General features: G+C 36.3%; 1 protein-coding gene across 1 annotated transcript in view; it reads left to right on the forward strand.

Annotated features, from left to right (window-relative positions):
- The first annotated feature begins 1,013 nt into the window (after positions 1-1,013).
- The window catches only part of LOC143849084 (CHD3-type chromatin-remodeling factor PICKLE-like), a 44,324-nt gene continuing 25,698 nt past the window's right edge, over positions 1,014-19,639 (forward strand). The window contains exons 1-6 of the mRNA XM_077358135.1: positions 1,014-1,506; positions 5,271-5,377; positions 5,475-5,768; positions 9,210-9,274; positions 12,860-13,281; positions 18,140-18,264. Coding sequence (XP_077214250.1) covers positions 1,236-1,506; positions 5,271-5,377; positions 5,475-5,768; positions 9,210-9,274; positions 12,860-13,281; positions 18,140-18,264 — 1,284 coding nt within the window. The 5' untranslated portion in view covers positions 1,014-1,235. The remainder of the gene's footprint in view (positions 1,507-5,270; positions 5,378-5,474; positions 5,769-9,209; positions 9,275-12,859; positions 13,282-18,139; positions 18,265-19,639) is intronic.

Genomic DNA, 19,639 nt, shown 5'->3' on the forward strand with positions numbered 1-19,639 from the left:
AAATTCCTCGTTTGGTTGCCAGGATAACATTGGACTCTCCTTTTACTCCCTTGGATGTCTCTTGTGTGATACTTGCTTGCTTGCGGACATGGACTCCTTGTCCCTCCGTACGACTCTTCAAATCAAATCCTTCCAAAAGTGAGGACTTTTGGTCGAATTTTATAGGGAATGGTGCTCTCTCCTCTATCCCTATATTGGTAACGACACCTCTACTTACAAATCAAAATGCTCGTCTCCTACCCTTTGACTTCTCTTGACTTCATATTCCACCACTTGGAGCAACCAAATGAAGCATAAACGAAACTCGAATCACTGCATTTGACCACAACTTAAAAAAAAAAAACAAAACCATTATCCGGCCAATCATCCAAAATAAAGAAAGAAAAAATAAAAACCTTCTTTCCTTTCACAAAATCGTCTCATGAAAAATGATAACCAGAATAATAGAAGATCTATATTTATTGGAATTATAAATAAAGACTCACTCAGTTTTCTTCTTTCCTTAGTCTTTGAAAAAAATTAGTCAAAAAAAAGAAAATTCCACATCACATTAGATAACCAAGCTCTGTAAAAACTAACTTTATAAAAAAAGTTTTTTCTTAAGAGGGTTTTGCTAACAAGATCCCTAAGGGCAATTAAAATGATGCTTAACGAGTACCCTTGGCAAAGCCCTTTTAAAAAAAGAGTAATGCCAGGGAAACTGAGAGTAGGATCTAAAAGGGGACCGAACAAATAGATTATTGACGCAACATGCCAAGTGATACGAGAAATCCCTTAGTTATAGAAAAAGTAAACTTTTTTTTCTACACATGGCATTTTCTCATTGCAGGTCCCATGGTCGGTGGACCTTAGTATTCCCCATCTCCATATAAATTTCGGCTTCGTTTGGTTGCAAGTAAAAAAAATTCCATTGATTTTTTTGTAGAAAAATGGAGGAGATAAAGGAAAGGGACAAGCATTTATTAGACAAGAATGTGTGGAGAGAGAGGGAAGAGTGAGAAAGTGAGAGCACTATTCCCTATCAAATTATAAACTCGAGAAACAGAAGAATCATTTCCTTTATTACGCGCCGGTTTTCAAAACAGTGTGTTGTCCAGTCCAATCCAATCCCACGATCTCCCTCCTCGTTTCCTCCCCCCTCTTTTCCCCTTCCCCTCCTCCGCAAAAACCCCTCTCCCTTCTATTCTCTTCCACCCCTCTTCATTCTATCCTTCTCGAAGCCCTCATTCCCCCCAATGTCACCCCCTCCTCTTCTTCCCCACCTTTCTATTGGGGATTCTGTTTTTGTCTATTGGGATGGAGATAAAAAATGGTATCCCGGGAAGATAACGCATCTGAACCCTAATCAGGGCTATGAAATCATCTACGAAGATGGCCATTGCGAGTCGATTCCCTTCAAGGAAGCAAAGTCCATCGTTACGCGAAAGTGGAAGGGCTCTACCCGTGGGAGGAAGAATATAGACGAAGATCATGTCCACACAGTCAAAGTCGAATCCTTCGATGAGGGTACATCCTAACCCGGTTTTTAAGATTACCCAAATCTTGGTCGTAGAAGTGTTTTACCTTTTAGAAAAGGGTGAACAAAATTACCCTTGTTTTAGTTAGGTTTTTTAAAGTGGCATTATTAGGGTACATATGGTAATCATATGGAGTCTGGATATGTTGAATCTTGGAGATAGAGTTGCCAAAATCCCTTTCTTGCTGGGCTCCAACTATCTTCAAGAAGGGGCATTGCAATGCGTCTCTAAGCTGAGATTCATGGTTAACAAATTGTTACATCGACATGCACGTTATTTTCAATAATCTATATGTTCATCATTGGCTGAGAATTCTTGGGCATTTCCAAGGAATACAGTCCCCAAATCAGTTCTGTAACCTAGTTTCCAAGTCAACTTGCTTTTACCTTGGCCTGTTCCTGTTCAAGTCCCCGTTTTGCCCAACAAAGTCAATCAAAATCCTTTGACTCTCCCCAGTTATTACTGCGTCAACTAAGTACTCATCCGTGTCAATTGAGTACATGCCTGCGTCCTGCCTAGTCGACTAGGATTTGCTTTGGTCGTGTTCTGTCCTACATCCACATTTTGAAATGCTGGATGCAACTATAGACTGGCTGCCTACATAGTGTAGCAGTGGCTGCGCAAGCGTGGGAATATGGGGCTATTCAACAGTGAAGAGTTAGTTGGTAGTTGAGATTAATTTTTAGTGGGTTTTCTGCATTATTTTAATAGTTCATTATTAGTTTTATGAAGGGTGGGCATTTTTGTGATTTTCTCTCTAGTTATGTTGGGGATTTAATTAGTAGTAGATTTGTTTTCTGAAATTCACTAATTATCCGATGGGGAGTTATTAGCGATTGATTATGAGGGTTCTATTCAGTTTGGACATATCGAAGTTTAGAGACTTAAAGGAGACAAACTGGCTAGTTTTTTTATTTCCTTTCTTTGCTTTACTATTTGTCTTGACAAATTGACGAATATTCACTAACCCAATGTCAGAGGGATGATATAGTCATGGATTCGAGTTTCGGTCGAAAGATACATGTCCCGGCCGAAACGTATCGGTTTCGGCATGCACCGACCGGGACATTGTTTCTTGTGAGTACAGTATTTCAGTTGAAACTTTGAGGAAATCGAGTAAAAGATGGACTGTGTCGGCTATTTCGATCTAAATAGTTGAAACACAACAAAAACCCTAACATTACACTGCATATGATCGATCATAAAGTGATTTTAAGAGTTATAATTCTGAAAAAACTCAAAAGAAGTACCTGAAATTTTGCCTACAAGGTTTTTTCTCCCTTGAATCACGATTTATATCCTTCTCCATTTCCTCTTTTTTTATGATTTCAAACTTTGAAATATTCGATTGAGTGTAAACTTCATTGAATTCAGAGTTGAATTGAGTGAGTTACGGTCATTCAATCGGAGTCAGGCCATAAATCAGTTGGCCGAAAACAGACGGGTTTCACCATTTCCGTCATAGCTCTCAAAATACTTGGAATTTTTTAGTGCGGTTCTTCTTCTTTCTTCGATCAACAACATATCGAAACCCTCCTTCGTCGTTTTGGTGGGGTTCAACTGCTTTTTATGGCTATGGTTATGGTTATGGGTACCCATATGGTTCGGATATGCTGGCAAACTCACAAAGCAAGTCATATGGGTAGATGCCATATAGCTCATATATATGTACCCACATGAGGAAGTATCATCTCCGTATGAGACATCACTTCCAACACTTGATGCTCATCCCACACGGGTACGTTTGGGATTATTGATGCAAGTTGAGCAGTATGTCATTGATTATTATCTCTAGGATTATCAGCGAGCATTTATGATTAGCATGTCGTGGAAAGAGTACTACTTTCTTATTGAGAACCATATTCGTCAACGAATGCACCATGTTCGTCATGAAAGAGAGAGAGATTATAGTTTTTACTTTTTAGCCAACCTGTAACTCTATGTAGTATTGAAATGGGGTTGGAGTCTTTGGGGGATGAGTGGTTGTTATACCTTTATTGTGTTTTACAACTCCTTAATTATAATGTCCTTTATTTATAGAATTGACGAATGAAGTGGTTTCTTACATTTTGTTTCCTACATCTATGTTGATGTATAGACTTTTGGTTTATGATGCACCTTCTTGTTTCATCATCAATTTTCATAACTTGCATAGGTTTCCATAAGTTTCTATAATTTTACAATATTTCCATTGAAATTTCCAACTGAAATTGAAATGTTTCGTTTCCATGATGTCCGAAAAGCACTCCAAAACTGCTTGAATCATTGGATCTAGTTTTAGATCTTGCCCTACAAGTGGATGCCATATCGTTGGACGTTCATGCCTTCCGTTGGGAGCAACCTGGTGATGGTCCTATGCTGAATGACAATCGATCTTTGCATACCGAAAAGTGACTTAGGTGAAGAGTGTGGAGAGGAGCATTCAAATGGCTCTCTGGCAGAAGTCGGTGACATTTATCCTTTTTATGGGGATGATGAAGGGAAACACTACCTTAGAATTCTTGTTGGGGTGTGTGGAAGAGGAGGACCAACACCTTAAAATTGTAGAGAAAGGGGGTTGGACAAGAGACCATACCATGATTGTGAGAAAAGGGTGGACACTTGATTTGCCGGAGTTTGATGATAAGATGCATCTAGAGACCTTTCTCAATTGGGTGGTGAGCGTTGGGTAATTTCTTTGAGTGGAATGACACGTCAACCGAATGATGATAGAAGGCAGAAAGTTTGGTCTCAAAATTGCAAGGGAATGGAATTGTAGTTTTGAAATCCAAATTGGATAGGAGTAGGATTTGTGTGGACGAGGGTTCTAATTAATGGAGATTTGGTTGAGAAATTTAGTGGTTTGATTTTTAATTTTTTGGAATAGAGGTTAGAATTACAGGGTTGCGATTTGAGGTTTTGGATTAGGGTTTGAATTATGTGTATTATGATCTTGGGATAAGGATTTGAAGGGTGATATGAAGAGGGTTAAGGTTTATGTTTTTACAATTGGGTTTCCAATTGTAAGGATTAAGGTTTGGGATTAGGAGTTTTAGATTAGGGTTTAAATGTTGGGAAGTATGGCTTTTTGGACAAGGAAAGGGCTAGGCGTTGATAGAATGAGGATGAACTTAGGATTTGGGTCCAATATCCAAGATGCAATAACTCCTAAAGCGGAGAAGGCAATGTGTCTTTGGTCTCAGATCCGATAGCGAAATGGAGAGACTAATGACTAGGGAATAAAGAATTGGGAGAGGAGAGTTAATCTAGGGCCTCAGATATGATAGTGGAAGGGATAACCAAAAGACACGAGGGTAGATGATCAAGAATTGGGGTTTCAAATTAGTGAACGTACCTCTTAAATCATGTTGAATATCAATCATTCCCTATGACTATGTTAAACTCTTGATATGTTCCCAAATCATATGGAAGAAGCAAGAAAGAAGAAGAGAGAGACAGTAACCGAAAAAAAGCAAGGAAAAGAGATTCACGGAGATTGAAGTCCAACCCCATGGCCTCTTGTGTGTATGTTTATGTTTAAGAAATTACAACTTATGCCATTAGGTCCACCTAGGATGAGCCTATCTTCACGACATGAAATAAAAACAATTTGCGTAAAGGAATTACATTGAAACTATGATATAAATCTAACTTAAAACTATATAAACTCTAATTAGCTTTCAAGAGTCTCTGTCATGTATCTTGATTTTTTTTCTTTGGAGAAGTAGATATTTAACCCTTGATCATATCTGATATCTGTTTCCTTTTGTCTAGATTCTCAAGTAGCTTGTAGTGCTGATTATTGTGATGACCAATATGACGAAGATACAAAGAAAGTTGGCTTTTATGGGTCTTCTGAGACGCTTTGTTCTATTTGTCAGGTTTTGCTCTATTGGTATCTTTTTTCTCTGGTTCTTTTTTTATTATTTTGTGCTGATATTTAATTTTATTGTTTTTATTTTATATATCTTTCTGTAGGTTGGTGTAGGTGGCAATTTTTTTCTACAATGTGCTGGAGTTAGTTGTTCACGTGCTTTTCACACATTTTGTCTTTATCCTCCGCTACAATTGGTTCCCGAGGGGAATTGGCTTTGTCCTTATTGTAGGGATGATTCATTTTTTGAGGGAAAGATGATTGAAGAGAAGAGGGTGATACCCAAAAAAATCAAAAGTATTATTGGTCGAAGGACTGTTGTTGACCCCAAGAAAGATGTCTCTCAGGTTCAGTTTCTAATAAAGTGGGAGTCGCTTTCTCATCATCATGATACTTGGGTATGGTTCCTTCCAGAGTTTGTGTCATTATTCATCTAACCTTTGCCCCTGTTAAAATAACATTCTCCTTCTGTGATGAATAGTTGCCTTGTAAATGCTGCACCTTTTTTGAATAATAATTTCAACTTTTTTGAAAATTAATTATGTTTTTTTTTTTTAAATTTGGAGAATTCCTAACTATTGATTATTATGTGGGCTTAAATTCATTGATGGATGTTTGTATCTCTCCTTCTCTCTCTCTCTCTCTCTATATATATATATATATATATATATATATATATATATATATATATCTGTGTGTGTGTGTGTGGACATTTATATGTTTATATTTCTCTTGATATTTATTTCTCTTGATATTATCCCTAAAAAAGCGAAAAGTTCAATATTTATGAGGGAGGGGGGAGGGAGGGACGGCAGGCACAACATAGGTAGAGGCAATGGATGGGGAAGAACTCGGAAGAATAAGGGAAGAGAAACAGAAACAAGGGAAGGCTTGACTTTTTTTTTTAAAGGAGGATGTGCTATTATTCTTTATCTGTGATCTGCTCCTCTAGTCTTTCTTATATTTTATTTATTTCTTGCTTCTTCAGTGGGCTCCCTAGATGCTTACTTTTTACCTAAGATTGATACCCTACCTTTTTTTTTCTTCCAAATACACCTTTTACCTGTTCTCTGTATGAAAAATAACTCAAAAAAGCCATGTTTTCTCTTTTGATTGTGAGATTGGCCCTTTTAGTTAAAACTTGGTTAATTGAATAGGAAAAAATAGAAAAATGTTCTTGTTGCTTAACTTACCTAACTTTCAATCCCATGAGTATTTTATATTCAAATTTGAACAAAACTGCATTTAAACCCATGGAATTTGTTACTCCAATGAGTGTTATTTATTCAAATTTGAAGAAAACTTTGTTTAAACCTATGGAATTTGTTTCTCCCAGTCTCCACTCTCCAGTCTCCGTCCACCCTGCAACATAAGCTTGATGACATCTGGAAAAAAGTGTGGATGTCGTCACACCTTGATTTTCATGCCTATCTGAAAAGACCTCAAACTTCTCCCACATCTTACTCCCAGCACACCAATAGCTTTCGTAAAAGGTATTCTTTGCCTAAGCTTAAGTGTCTCAAAGGTTGGCTTATGTGGTTATAAAAGCACCTGTAGTGTATCACTTTTTTATATCACTGCCTTGCCTTTATCATGTAGTTGATTTCTTACATTTTTATGTGCAGCTTTTCATCTTTGTTGTCCATGGAGATGTTTTTCTCCCTTGCTAGATATATAATCAATTATGTACTACAGTCGCTTTGATTTTTTCATTCTCTTATAGCAGAGGTAATCTTATCTTGTTGGTCTTTTTCTTCTCCAGTAACCGTGTTTTAGAGTAAATTTTGTTCTTCATTTTCTTTTATTCTAATTTATTTTTAACCTGCAAATGTAACTTCATTTTTGCAAGTCCTTAATATGCGTTGTACTCGTGGATTTAAATTTCGGTTTCACCGAAACCGAAATTTCACCCGAAATCCTGGAATTTTGAAATCCAGTAAAAAAATTATTAATTTATTATTTCTGTAATTTTGGGAAATTTCGGTTTCAGTCCCATTCAGACCGAACTTTCGGATTTCGGCCGAACTTTAAAACCATGATTGTACTTCACATTCTTATTTTGTTCAGTATCTCATTTTCAAATTTTTTTTTGTTCAATGTCGATTCTTTATTGCATTGTTCTTGTGGTTTTCTTTTAGCTAGCCTTTTGTGGTCCATTGATGCAATTGACTATGCAACACCATACTTGGTCACTTATCTTATAATTAAGCCAGCAATTATGGACCATATTTTAAACCCACTTCATTCTACGCAGTGTTATAATAAGTTTGAGTTTCTTCAGAGATCTTGGGCCTGTACTTTGTTGGCCATCATTCACCGACTTTTTATGTGCAGTTGTTTCAACATGCATTGGTTTCTTTCCAAACCTAGTATTCATAATCTCACTTGTTTGTTGAGCATATATGTGGTTGGCAAGTAGGGGTGCAACTCGGGTCCGGTTGGATCGGGTTGAGGCCAACCCTAACCCAACCCGAGAGGCCGAGATAGCATTCCCTCAAACCTAACCCAGCCCAACCTGAGCCTCGGGTTGAGGATGGTCAACCCTAACCCAACCCGCCTCTAAATATCTCAACACTAACCCAACGCATCTAATCCAAAATCGGGTCGGGTTGGTTCGGGTTCACCTTGGGCCAAACAGAAAAATACTATAACCCAAAGAAAATCAAGATAAAATTAGAGGAAGAAGGTCGGGTTCGGGTCGGGTCAGGTTACCAAGTCCTCAACCCTAACCCAACCCGAAATTAAATTAGGTTGGATTTTCCCAACCCAACCCGAGGACATACCAACCCAACCCGAGCCAAAATCGGGTTGAACCTGTCGGGTTTGGGCTGTGCACAACCCAAGTTGCACCCCTATTGGCAAGTTTGTGCTGTGTTAATTCATAGGTTTCTGATGATCATTCTATTTTGAAATGACAGCTCAATTTTATGACCATTCCTGAATTAGGGGTATCCTTTAACTCTAAGATAACTTAATTTGGAGTAGAAATGCTTGGTTATGTGTTTTGCATTGAGGCTTTTGGAAGTTTTTGACGCAATATTTAAAGGCCAGAGTTCTCAAAATGTAATGACTACTTAAATGTTTGTTTTACAGGCCTGAATTAACAAGGAAGGTGATACTGGCGATGACTTCTTGGTAGAAGTGAATGGATAAAGATGCTGGAAAACCTGTTTGATCTGTTTTGTTATGAATTCTGGCTTTTATTTTTGAATTGGTTAGGAAGATTTTGTCATCACAGGCTTAGATTATACAAGATCTGGTTGTCTAAAATCATATTTATTTAAAATAATATAAGTTATCTTTGTCAACGGGGAACTAATGTGATTTTTTATGTTATTATTCCCCGCAAATAATATCTTTGCAACATTTTTTCTACTGTAGTCTATCCATATGCTGAATATATCTGAATGTCTTAGATGCATACATGTTTGAGCATATGATTTAACTTGATTTCTTTTGTCAATTATCTTTATCCTTTCTCAGATACTTATGCATAGTTTTAGGAGTTACTCCAGCACAACAGAATTCTCATTCGTAGAAATCTATGTAGACGTGTTTTTTTTTTTTTCTATAATTTTTTTTGAATGGTTAGTGCAATGCCATCCCGTCATGCTTCTGGGCCTAATTTTTTCATCTAGTTTTACATTTAAGCTTCTATTGTCTGTTTGTAGTTATCTGTCAAATAAGCGCAGTGCTCCTTTCTTATACCTATTATCTATGCAAATCTCCTGTTTGATATATTCTCTAATACTTGCTTAAATTCACAAGTCACTATATATTTATATTGTTGCTACAAGTCACACGGTATTTGGATGACTTTGAATTTTTTTTTTATATAGGTTCCTAAGGAATGGTTGAATCTTCTCGATCGTGTACGAATGCGTAGCTTTCAAAATAAATTCCCGTAAGTTTGATTATTTTATTTTATCCCAGACTCACATCTTATATTTACATTTCTTAACTTGATCTCTGATTTACCAATGTCCAATACTTTTGAATTGTTGATCACATTTGCATTCTCATTCAAATACGATTTGTGATTTTGGTATTTTAATTTTTGAACTTTCTAAAGACAATTTTGATACTGTAATGGTGATCATTGGAAAATTTTCTAGATCCTAACAGATGTATAGTTTGAAAATTAAACTGATAACTTTAAATATACAATTTCTAGAATTGTCTACCCACTCCTAGACTTGTGAGTTGGCATGAAATTTAGCTTAAAAAATTCTCGATGTAAAATCATCGAATTGGGAGCATAATCAGGAGCATAATAATCTTCAATTGTCTCGATCCTTACAAAGAGTACCATGTTTAGATTTGGGAAAGGCCTGGCAATTAATTATTTAAAATCTAGGAAACTTTGAAAACCATTTAGTAAATGTTCGAATAAATAAATAAATCGAAAAGGAAAAATATCTGGAATTGTTAATATGTCCACGTTCATTTTCATAATATTTTTCAGATTGATATTTATGTTGGGAAAATGATACGGAGACATGATTATTTTGGGTTGTAGAAAACCATCAGCTTCATGTTACCGCACACACGCACACGGACATGAGCGCGCGCGCGCACACACACACCTCATTTGGGGAAAAAATCCAAGTAAAGACAAATCTAGATTATGCGACCTTTCATCTGGCATAAATTTGTGTTTGGCTATTTGTCTTAAGCATTTTATCTTTTGTTTCAGAAAACTCTTTGGGATCTACTATTTCTATTATAACATATCTGTTAAGATTTTGTCATTTCAAGCTTCGAAACCAAGCCCAAAATTGAGTGAAAACGATTTTATCTTTCGACTCTCATTTCAATTTTATAAGTTCCTAGTGTCTTTATTGAAAGAGTATAAGAAGGAAAATTAGATGTTAATATAGGTTTGAGAATAAAAGTGGATTTTTGGATTTCTAGAGTTTATATTTTATACTTTTATGGGATTTTTAGCTATTATGTTGCATTTTGAGAATTGAAGAATTTAGAGCCCTTAGTCCTTAGTTGTGTTCTTTGATCACTATTTTTTTTCCTAATATGTTTTCCTCTTCTGACACCAAAGAATGATCATTGAATTCGGGCCTCCCTATTTTTTTTTTTTGGCTGAGTTGTTAGGCTGATAGGATTCTAGTGAGCTGTTGGGTTTAATTCATGTCGGAGGTAGTATGTTGAAGGTTGGCTTGATATAGGAGTATACTAGTTGGTAGGGTTTATTTCTTGGTCTGTAAGATATAGGAAACAGAATGATACATGGGACATATTTTTGCTATAAATGATATATGAGACATATTTTTGCTATATTGAAGTTGAAACCACTGTTTTGGGTACTATCTACATGGAAGCAGTGCGTTGTTGTGGAAATCATTGGTTCTGCAGTGTGCAATCCTCATATATTTTCATTGGCAGCGTGTCAAAGATAATTGTCAATTCTTCTCTGTAGTGAGTCGAGGAATCTTGTCGCTTTATTGGCTGTGACTTGGGAAACGATTGAATAACTTTGAGATCCAGATCTGATATCCTTTTTTGCAGAGAAGCAGTTGCTTGAGATCTTGGAGATCTTGATCTGAGTTCGAGGTGTATAGATCTTGCACTATGATCTGTTATTGGAAGTTCGGTCCGAAATTTTGGATTTCGGTTGGGACCGTAATTTCAAAATTTCAGATTTCGGCATAAATTTCCGATGAAATTGGGCCATTTCAGCCGAAAATTTAAAATTTCTGCTGAAACGACCAAAATTAAAAAATAAAATTGGTAAAGCGAAACCGAAACCCAAATTTTAATCCATGGTTCCAACAACCTAAAAAACAAGAGGGCTGGACCTTTCGCCTTGTTGAAGAAGTTTAATGATTTCCTGAAGGGTAGACACCGCAAGCGGTGGAAGAAATCTGCCCACAAAATAAGTCTCCGTCCCGATTCAGGTCATAAAAATCTAGCAACATGGTTTCATAGTTTGTATGACACAATCTTCATAGATATCTTCAATCCCTCCACATGAGGAAGAAGAAAATTAGTCATAGCCTCGATTTGTAAAGTTAAAAAATCATCAGAGGTTGATATACTTGGATGAAAACATCATTCCCGTATTGACAATAAGATGCTCCAAAGAAAGCTTCTCGTTGTCCTTATTTATATGGAAACTAACCCTAACATCTACCCAATAAGAAAGAGAAGTCTACAACCCATAAACATCCCCTTAAAGTCTATTGTGCACTCACTTTTCCGAGCACAATAATTGACAAAGTGGGATTTTCATCCCCATTGGAAAACCTCTGAAAGGAATCCTAACAAACTTCGAAAATTCCAGAAAAATAACCAAAAAATTCTTCTGTAAAAAAGCACTGTATGGGTTTTCCACTTGGCTACATGTAGGTCCTCTTCCACATCAACAACTGATATGCTGATGTAAAGTCATGTTGATATTTACCAATTTGGGTCCGGTTGGGCTTCTTATTTTGTTCTCTCATCCTTTTGTCAACTTTTGAAATAGGTCTGGGCTATTTCTGGGTGGTGCTGATAATTATTGTCAACAATTAACAACACGACAATAGGTTACAAAAATAAGTATATGCTAATGTATTATTTCATGAGTTTTAAACTAAGTCGTTTGCCAAATAAACTTCTACAACAAAAAAAATATACTTATTTTTGGGCCTAGAAATAAGTTCCAACTATTGCTCATTCCCTGAAGCTTTCCAGTGAAAAGATTGATGTCAGCCAAAATAATTCTTGTGCATAGATGATTTAATTTCCATTTGAATGTATATAGTAGTATTCTCCAAAATCTAGCCCCTCAAACCTAATCCTGTACAAATCTCAATTGTGAATAGATTTGTTGTTAAATTATATTTACTCTCCCTTGACCTGGCTTAAATATTTTCTGAGTGGCAATGAAATTTTTTACTAACCTGACTTAAATATTTGAATTGGTAAAGTTCTAAAAGGAAAAGAACAATGAAAAATAGAAAGAAACTATTTTTTACTTTAAGTCAACTCCCTTTTTCCTTGGTATTTAAGCAATTTGACTCTGCCATGAGAGGTATGTTTCATGCACCCCAGGTATATGTCCACCTTTGTGGCGTATGTCTTAGAGACATTTACATATGAATGTCTACTGTTAGGCATTAAGGCTATGCATCACCTTGAGATGTTCCCAGAGGCTTACACCTTGGATGCCTTTGAAAACAGTGCTCTTAAGTCATTTTTTGACAATTAATAGTGGATTCAATCAACTGATTTAAATTTAGCTGTTTTTACTTGAATATTGTCTATTCAAAGTTCCAATGACAATTTAGTTTATCTGACTATAATTTGGAGATTCCCCTTTTATCGCTTAAATCTTTATTTGGCTGTTGGTGATGCTCTATATGGCTCCTTTACTCTATGTTTCATGTTAGATGGTAATGCTACAGTTTCCTATCATAAGGGCTTGTGTTCAAAGTATTGCTTGCATCTTATTTCCTCGCGTGATTCAGCTTGAATTTTTTGTTCCTTGCAGAGTTGTGTGCGGTGCAATGGTTGTAATTGATCTCAGGAAGCCAGAGTGGTTAAAAATAGATCGTGTCATTGCGTGTAGGAAGAAGTTTAATACAAAAAACTTGTGTGAAATCCATAATTTATCACTTGCAAACTGTGATATTGAGGAATTCGAATTTCTGGTAAAATGGATTGGTCTTGATTATAGTGATGTTACGTGGGAGTCATCTTGTACTGAAGAGTTGTTGGCAGAGGTTGGTAGGCTTATCCTAAGGCACCAAAGGGCCATTCAAGGAAATGATAATCATTGTTTGAAGTCCCATATCCCAGTGCTAGATGTTCAACCGGATTACTTGAAGGGTGGTCTTCTATATGACTATCAAATGAGGGGACTCTGTTGGTTATTTAATAATTTTATATCCAAGAGGAATGTTATCCTTGCAGGTTGGAGACCCTATACCTTTTCATCGGAAGTTCAAAATTTTCATCCTTTGCTAGTGTGTTATATGCTATACTTCTAATATTTGTAGTGGTAGCTGTCTATGATTTGGTGGGTTGTTGGAGTTAAGGTCTCTATTTTAATTGGTTTATGAAAACTATTTATTATTTGATGTGGCAAAGGTTGTAGTGTTTGTATAAAGTACAATATTTTTACTGTTTACTTTATCATTTGCTTTTGTTTATATGCAAGTATTTCCGAAGCTAGTAAGTTAGTGGAAATGATGAGAAAATGTAACTTGTGGAAATGTTAACAACTATTGTAAACATTCATTATTGAAATATTTGTATATTATGATGATATGTTGTGGTATTCGTCATAGACATAGGTAATTGGTCTGTTTTTTTAATTTGGTTTGGTTTATTTGGATTTGGTTGTGTGGTTTTATGTTCACTTATTGTAGAATTAACCCAAATTAAAATTACTCGATTTTTCTTTATAATGTTTGGTCTGGTAAGATGTGTTATAACTCAATTTATAGAGTTATGTTTGGGTCGTTGACTAGTTTCTCAGTTTTCTTTGTGGCTCTTTCTTCCCAAATTGATGATTATGTATAGGGAAGATAGATTTCTATAACCAATATGTTTTCAATATAACTTTTTGAATTTTAAAGAATTATTTTGCAAATTCTTGTTGGCTAAAGCATTACTGCTTCATATGATGTCTCATCAATTTTTAAGGTTTCGGTTTCGGTACGCATTTTGGTGTTGACGGAAATGGAAACATGTCGGTTTTAGATGGAAATTTTGGTGGAAATCTTGTAAAATCATGGAAGCGTCTAGAAACATGTGCAAATGATGGGCATTTAAGATCAGGCGTCACGAAGTGCTAGAATAAGGACAAATATACACTCAAAAAATCACATAAGCCAAAAAAAAAAACAACCACAATAATTTAGCAACATCGACCACCTAGTGACACGTCCTGTTGATAATTCATTAATATAACATTTTTCATGTAAATCATATAAATATTTATACACAACACACGCACCCCATTTCATATTCACTTCATATAAATATAATTGTTTAACATATATTAGTATAGTTCATTCAAAAAAAAAAAAAACATATATTAGTATAGTATACCACTAGTGCACATACAGTTTTGGTTTCGGTATGCATTTCAGGGTGGATGGAAAGTTGGAAACAAAAACATCGATCATTTCTTGTTGGTTTTGCTGGAAATTTAAAAATTAAAACCCTGCCCTCAAAGCTTGCTCATCAAGGACCAGATTAGAAGCAATGTGAATACTACTTGATCGTCACAATGATTTTCATGGGAGTAGAAACCTCAACTCCAATCTCTGTGAGAAGTGAACGAAGCCTCATTAACTTGCTAGTAGCACGAGCCATGGATCTATTCTCAGCCTCAACTGACAAATGAGTTGCTGCTAGCTATTTCAGGCTCCCTTAAGTCACTCGGTTACCGCCAACAAACATACTATAGCCATTGGTTGATTTCTTATCTTCTAGGGTTCCTGCCCAGTCTGCATCATAGTATCCTATCACCTCCAGGTGTCCATGATTTCGGTACAACTAATATTTTGTTGGGGATCCTTTGAGACAGTGAACTATGTGGTAAACAAGTCCCTAATGATGAAGACATGGTAAATGCATGAACTAGCTATACTCACGTCTTATACAATGTCCGTGCATGTGATCGTCAAGTGTATAAGCTTTCCAACCAGCTGTTGATACCTGGAAATATCATTTAGAGGAGATGTAGTCTTAACAAAGAACTGATGAGTAACCTCAAGAGGCCTTTCAACAAGGCTTTGCTCCTAGTAATTACTCTCATTAGGGATATCTAAAACTTGCATTGATAAATGAAGATGCCTTGCTTAGAACGACCGACTCCAATCGCAAGAGAGTTCTTATGATACCTCAGATACTTGATAGCGAAATTCGAAAGCAATCTGCAGGATTATATAAACGTTGTTACAGCTGCCATTGCCAATCAAATATTTTTGAGTTGCTATCAGATCTCTAGTGAAGTTGCTCCACCTTTGCTATATGTGGCTACTATTTAATCATGGATGGCATATTCGTTGCTTATATTGGTATTTTAAGATGGATTTGGTATTGGCGATCTCCTGCCTCTTTGCAAGGCTTCTATCTATTGCCTCCGAGCTTTTAAATTTCGGTTTTGGCCTCACCGAAATCGAAATGTTTAGTTTTCGGTGGAAAGTTGTGCCGAAATCATGTAAAATTAGTTTAAAAATTCCTGTATTTTTAAAATTTGCGTTGAAATGTCTAAAATTTTGGTGGAAATCTTTAAAGTTTCTGCGGAAATCTTTAACATTTCTGTGGAAATTTTCTAATTATGGGCCAAAAACAAAATTTCAACCAGTGAAAACTAGGAATTTGAAATTTCGGCTCAACTCAACTCAACTCAATAAAGCCTTTTTCCCAAACTAGTTGGGGTCAGCTAAATGAATCCTTTAGAAAAATTTCATGAAGAAGGTGAAAGGAATCTATCCGACTCTAATCCTAGCTCTAGTTGGTTTCGTCTACGTGGATCATTTTCTTCCATTCTATCCTATCCAAGGTCATGTTCTCTGTTATGTTCCTAGCTATCAAGTCTTTCCTCATTGTTTCTACCCAAGCTGTTTTTGGTCTGCCCCTACCTCTTTTTGCTCCATCAACTTGGCACGAGTTGCCTGTTCTCACTGGAGCATCCAAAGGCCTACGTTGGATATGTCCAAACCATCTTAAACGGTGCTCTCTCATCTTCGCCTCAATTGGTGCCACCCCCACCTTTTTACGAATGTCTTCATTTTTAATTCTATCTAACCTTGTGTGGCCGCACATCCATCTAAGCATTTGCATCTCTGCTACACTCATCGTATGCACATGCTGCTTCTTGGTGGCCCAACATTATGAGCCGTACAGCATGGCTGGCCTCACAGCTGTCTTATAGAACTTTCCCTTCAACTTGGTAGGGATTTTGTGGTTGCACAGAACTCCTGAGGCAAGCTTCCACTTCAACCAACCTGCTCTTATTCTCTGGTTTGCATCCTCTTCAATCTCTCCTTCCTTATGTAGAATTGAACCAAGACAGTGAAAGATATCCCTCTTAGGTACCAAGATAGCGAAATTTCACCGAAATCCTTTAAAAATCGGATACATGGTGTATTTCGTTTCGGCCTTGGCCAAAACCGAAATATTTCGGCCAAGATTTGTATTTTTGCCGAAATTTAAAAGTATGGTCCCTCCAGATAATTCATCTGAAGAGTGATGTGATGAACATGGTGACACCAATCATATAATAACTTAGTCACTTGCTTTGACTATTCTTGAAGTTGCTGTACTCTATATGGTTATTATTGTCTTTGAGCCTTCACCAAAGTCTTTTATCTCTTTTTTTTATATTATGTGAGGTGTTGTAACCAAGTGAGCATCATCTGTACCGATGTATTAGTGCTTCACCTGATGCCTTTTGTTGCACTTATGGCTTCAACGGGAGAATAAGCAGTAAGCCATTATACTTCATGATTGGTCTCCATGTATAATTTCCCTCTTGCCCAATGTATAGCTCTCGATGTTTGTCCTATCATTAGATGATGACTATAAACATGAAATGTGGGGAATGTGGAACTCAGATGCCTATTCTGAGTAGTGTCTGCTATACCAGTTGTGCCATTCCTGTTTCAATGGTTATTCCTCCCGCATGAGTAATTTCGTGTTCACCTAATGATTTCTAATTCCCATTGATAATTTCTCATCTACTTTCCATTATTTCACAATAATCCTCTCTTGCTAACCCCTTATTATTTTTTGGCTTTTTTTAATTTAGCTATTCTTTGCCCACTAATTGTCTCTTTGAGATCCTTTTCTTTTTAGTATTTATTTCGATGTTCAAAATTTTGTTGTCCCCAAGCAATCCCAATCAAAATTCCCTAAAGATCGACTTTGCTTTTTAGCTATCTTTTCACTCTATATGCCCCCTATCTTTCCCTTGATTCCATACCAATATGCTGATTTTTATGTTCTAATTTACCTGTTTGGGACTTCACTAATTGTTTGTGCTTCACTTATAAAATAGTTTGATTGGATGTATTTTCATTGAGATATTAATGACATTTCGCTCTTGTGAGTGATGAATTTCCACAATTGGTAGTTTCGGCGCTCCTTACGGGGATCCTTATTTTCCGAGAAGCTTGAGGGAAACCTTTGGGTTGAGGGAGATTATGCATTCATTATAATTCAGGTTAGGAGGCATAGCCTAGTGCCTCATGGATTGGCACATATAATAGATAAGATTGTCGATTAATTTAGTTACAAGAATTTTTTTCTCATTGCATGTGCAAATGAATTGGCGGAGCCATTTGCTAAGGGCGAGGGCCATAGAGATGTAATCCTAGTGGAGCAATTTCTGCAACCCAATGTAGATGATTTTTTTCTCTCTCACCTCTTATCATACAGTTTACTTTTTCAAAACAAAGAAAAAAAGTTTTCTTACCTTGGATAATGCTTATTGAGAAGCACTGTTCAGTATGTTTGGCTGTGTGAATGTTTTTTTTTCCTAATTTGCTGAAAGAACTGATGAGCTTTCAAGAATTTTACTTGTTTGACATACTACATTACTTGTTTGCCTTATATATAGACACACACACACACACACACACACACACACACACACACACACACACGTATCCTTTTGTCGTGGTACAACGTGATTGCACTCACATAATACAACTGTATGTTCATTTCCTTTTTGCCCTCTAATTTTTTGATAGTGGTTACTCAAAAGGAATCGTAACTATCATGATGCGTTGATCTGAATCTGCTTGTCATTCAGATGAAATGGGACTGGGCAAAACTGTCCAAGTCGTTTGCTTTGTCCATTGCATGAAGCAGGAGAAGCTTACCAACCATCCGGTCCTAATAATTGCCCCTAAAAGTATTCTCTTCCATTGGGGGAAGGTTAGTAACCAAATTCACCGTTTCTTCATTATGTTCTTAAGTTTTAACTGTAATGAATCAATTACCCATGTCAAGTTTTACTTCACATTAGGTTTACTACCTATCTTTTTATCATTTCAAATCTGAAGCTGATAGCATTTTGTCAGAAGTTTGTGCTTGTTGTAGTGAATATTGGCTTGTATTATTTAATGGATCATTCTTGTTTGACTCCATTAGGTATTGTAAAAGGATGATTAGTCTTTGATTGTTTAGTTGATTTTGGATCAACAAGATCACCCTGTGATGTGGATCCAGATTTAGGATTCTGAATTTATCAACGACGGAGGAGTCACAGAGACAGACAGATGACTTCGATCTTGATGGATTACCAGAATCTTTGATCCAGATATCCCAGGTTGTTGACCCGACGGTACAAATGATCCAAATATGTTGCCAAACATATTCTAGATGCCCAACGGGCCCACATATTTTCTTTTGAGATGATACCAATGTCATGAGGTCCCTTTAGGATTCCATAAGGTTCTTAGAGTTTTTCTTTTAGTTATAGGGTTTTAAATGAGTCTTCATGTTGGTTGTGGAGGTTATAGAGACGTACACTTTGATATTTTTATTGAGTGCTTCTCGGAGAAAGGCTTATCGTTCTTCTTCTTCTTCTTCATCTTCGGTGAGATGCTTAAAAAAAAAAAAAAAACTTTGGGTGAAGCCTTGAAATAAGTAGATTACTTCTTATTACTCGTCGTTTATTGTTTCCATTGATTTTCTCTTTTCTTTTCTTTTCTTTTCTTGGGTTTTCCTCATAAAGAACCTTCCCGGGAACCCCAAACTTATATTACTCTCACCAAAAAACCCCTCTTGCATTATTTCTCCTATCGTCCATCTGAAACCCTAAGGTACCCTTTATAAAAATTTTCCTACTTTAGAAACATCATTCAAATCTTATAAAATTTTTCCTACTTTAGAAACATCATTCAAATCCAGCCATACGGCCCATTCGTTTTGTCCCAAAATTAATTTTACACCTTCCCGATATAGGTCTGCAGCCCCCCGATATACATATGCACCCCTCCAAATCTATCTTAAAACATGTTTAAAATATTTTTCCAATGTAATCACCATTTTTAGGACCCCAAACCTTTAATTTTTCACCCATAATCTTTAATTTTGACCCATCATTTTCACCTATTCCCTACCACAATAGTCTACATCATGTCGACATAAATCTGCAACTTCCCGTCATTTGTCTGCACTCCTCTAAACCTACCCAAAAGCCTTCTTTGTGATCCAGAATCTTCCTCATAGCCATATTGCTATTGTTTTGAGACCTTTTGAGATTTTGTACGTATGATTGGAATACATTCTTTGTGGGGTTGCTGAA

This window comes from Tasmannia lanceolata, unplaced genomic scaffold, assembly GCF_043159265.1.
Source record: "Tasmannia lanceolata isolate RefF3 unplaced genomic scaffold, GAP_Taslan_0.1 ptg000016l, whole genome shotgun sequence".
NCBI lineage: Eukaryota > Viridiplantae > Streptophyta > Magnoliopsida > Canellales > Winteraceae > Tasmannia > Tasmannia lanceolata.